Here is a 2,801-nt window from a genome sequence, read left to right as displayed (position 1 = left end):
CAGGCAGCCCTGCCCGTGGCTTCCTCGCTGAGTTCTATACTGTACCCGTCTTGCACACGCAGGCACTCCAGCAAGCCACAAAGGTGGCCTCGGGCTAGTGCTGTCTCCCCTGCAGGTTTGGAAACAGAATTTTCAAAAATTTACCACTTTTTATTTTTACAAAATTCCTCTTACTCTTAGCCAGACTTGCTGTTTTATCTACTATATCTTTGTTGTTTGTAATTTTTTAAGGATACAAGGAGAAGTTGTTCAAAATACCAATGAAATTTGAGTCAGTTTTCTTCTTAATTGTTCCTTATGTCACTTTTTAAATTTTAAACTGTATTAACTTACTGGAAAACACAGTGGGTGGGAGTAACAACCTCCATATCGTCTCCAGACCTTCTAGTTTTGCTAAAACCAGAAAAGTGAAGCTAGACTAGGATCAATTTGAAATATATCCACTAAATCACTTACTGGTTGTGCTGAATAATTAAAAATACTTTACTTTCATAATCCTGCAACAGATGTTACTAACTCCTCTAGCAGCTGAGGAAACTGAGCCACAGAGAGTGGCACAGACACTGCCCCTGCACTCGTGCCAGGCCGGCCTGGGACCGGGCTGTGTGGCCACCATTGTCAGGAAAAGGCCTCCTAATGCCCCTTGGAAGTTGCTCTTCAAGAGCAAGTCCTCGAACCAAAAGCACAGAGGTCAACAATGGGGTTTAGAAGCGGACAGTTAGGGCCCTTTGTTTTCTGCCCTCACCTGGTTCCACGGTCTTCGTAACGTCCTCGGCGTCTCCAAGCTTTAGCTTCCTCTGCTGTGGGGGAGACAGGACTACCTTCCTCGTGGGGGTGGTTGTGATGAGCTGATGAGGCAACCTCACCCAGGGCCAGCCCTGTACCCGGCCCACAGTCAGCATTCAGTTACGGCAGTGCCTGGGGTCTCCCGCAGAGCCAGGCGGCCCAGGTGCCCCCCACACCCGCACTCTGAGCACCGTAGAGCTCTTCTTCATCCTCAAAAACCTGGTTTTGTTTTAATTGTAAAACAGTTTTGTTTAATTGTGAATACTTCGAAGTCATGGGAAGGCAACTTTTTGCCTTTAAACTTTTTGTTATTTTATTTAAAATTTGACATGGAAGGTCAAATTAGTTTTGAAAAGTAGTTTTAAGACTAGTTTTGAAAAATAATCCTTTCAAACTAAAATTCCAATTGCCAAAAACCAATTCAAATTGACTGTGATCATACATTGCAGTGAATAGAACCAAACGGTTTCAAGGGAGATTTTTTCCAGCACAGTCCGGCAGTCCTGGCCTGCTGCACGGCAGCTGCAGCCTTGTCGCCGGTGGGCGGCGCGGCGTCCTCTGCCCTCCGCGTGGGTCCCACCTGCCTGTGCTTTCTCTCTCAGATCCTGGCGCTCGTAGCTGTCAGAAAAGGCATGGACTACGTCTTCTCCCAGCACGACCTCAGCTTCCTGGACGACGTCATCCCAGAAAAGGACAAGAAGAAGAAGGAGGACGAGAAGAAGAAGAAGAAGAAGAAGGGAAGTGTGGACAGCGACAACGATGATGTAAGCGGCTTCCCGGGACCCCAGGGTAAAGCTGGTCAATGAAGGCAAAGTGAAAAATGCCACGTTTTAACCTGAGGAGAGATGGAAGGCCGGGTTCTAAGGATGTCCGGCCGTGCCACTTCACTCACTCCACCTTCCTCTGCCCTCTGTTCTCTCTCTCTCTTTTTTTTTTATATTTTCTGAAGTCTTTCTGTAACTAATAATGACATAACAACTAATAATCAAGTCTAAAACAATTTCAAAACCCACCACATTTAAAGGAGTTTGATCTAATAGATATAAAAGAAGTTTGCTGACATTCTATAAAACGTATTTTGTTTGCCATTGGTAATCCAGCATTTACATTTGAGTTAATAGCTCAAGTTTATGTAGCGTCAAGCCCAGTGTGGAGACTGCACCTCCTGGGGTCCACGTGTCTATCTGAGCAGGCTCTCAGCAGCGCCATGCTCACACCAGGGCTGCGTTCCAGCTGACTCCACCTGCCACTCCAGGGGCCCCAGGGTAGCTCTTCCCCTTAGCTCTTCAATGACAAGGAAAGGGAGGTGGAGCCTGGGGTGTTTTCACAAAATGACAGCGCTCAGTGTGGTCCAAATGGTCTTCCTGCATTAGGTGATTTAAGTTAGGAAATAAAATTATTGCTCATTTTTTTAGGAGACTATTACATAGAAACTCAGATGTTCCAGCAGAGATCTGTAATCAGAGCTAGGAGAAACAGCACACCCCCAGCTCATCCCAGGAGCCTTAAGAAAAGATTGCCAAAATAGCATTTTCCATTTGAGAATTGTTTTGGACTTTACCCAGTGCAGTATCACAAGTTATTTGTGTGTGTGTTGTTACCCTTCTTGAGTAGAAATGTAAGGTTTAGCGTCTGCTCGGCACTTCCTAACTCAGGCCGATCTGGCACACCTCACCTCTCATTGTCTTAACAGCCTTTGCGATGTTTTGTTCCCATTTTATAAATGAAGAAATTCAGACTGAGCACTGTCTTTTAAAATTTTTCAGCGTTATTGAGATGTGTCTGACAGATAAAGTTGCCTATATGTAAGGTGCACACTGTGGTGCTTTGACATATGGATTTAAGTCCTTTTCCTAAATTTGCACAGCCACAGTGGTAAAGCCCAGTCTCTGTCCAGGCCTCCCCGGTTGTGTCCTATTGATGAGGCTGGCTGCTTGCATTCTTTTTGTAGAACTTGGAAATAGTACAGTGAAGGAAGCAGCAGGCAGAATTGGATTTCACGTACATCAATCTGA

General features: G+C 45.4%; 1 protein-coding gene across 1 annotated transcript in view; it reads left to right on the top strand.

The window, feature by feature from the left end:
- Positions 1–2,801, top strand: part of SLC4A4 (solute carrier family 4 member 4) — a 353,144-nt gene that overhangs the window by 337,193 nt on the left and 13,150 nt on the right. Inside the window, exon 23 of the mRNA XM_023507587.1 lies at positions 1,389–1,550. Coding sequence (XP_023363355.1) covers positions 1,389–1,550 — 162 coding nt within the window. The remainder of the gene's footprint in view (positions 1–1,388; positions 1,551–2,801) is intronic.

The sequence above is a fragment of the Otolemur garnettii genome, unplaced genomic scaffold (assembly GCF_000181295.1).
Source record: "Otolemur garnettii isolate 467f Iridium unplaced genomic scaffold, OtoGar3 scaffold00191, whole genome shotgun sequence".
Classification (NCBI taxonomy): Eukaryota; Metazoa; Chordata; class Mammalia; order Primates; family Galagidae; genus Otolemur; species Otolemur garnettii.
Note: the sequence above shows the minus strand (reverse complement) of the source record. Positions and strands in the feature narration are given on the sequence as shown.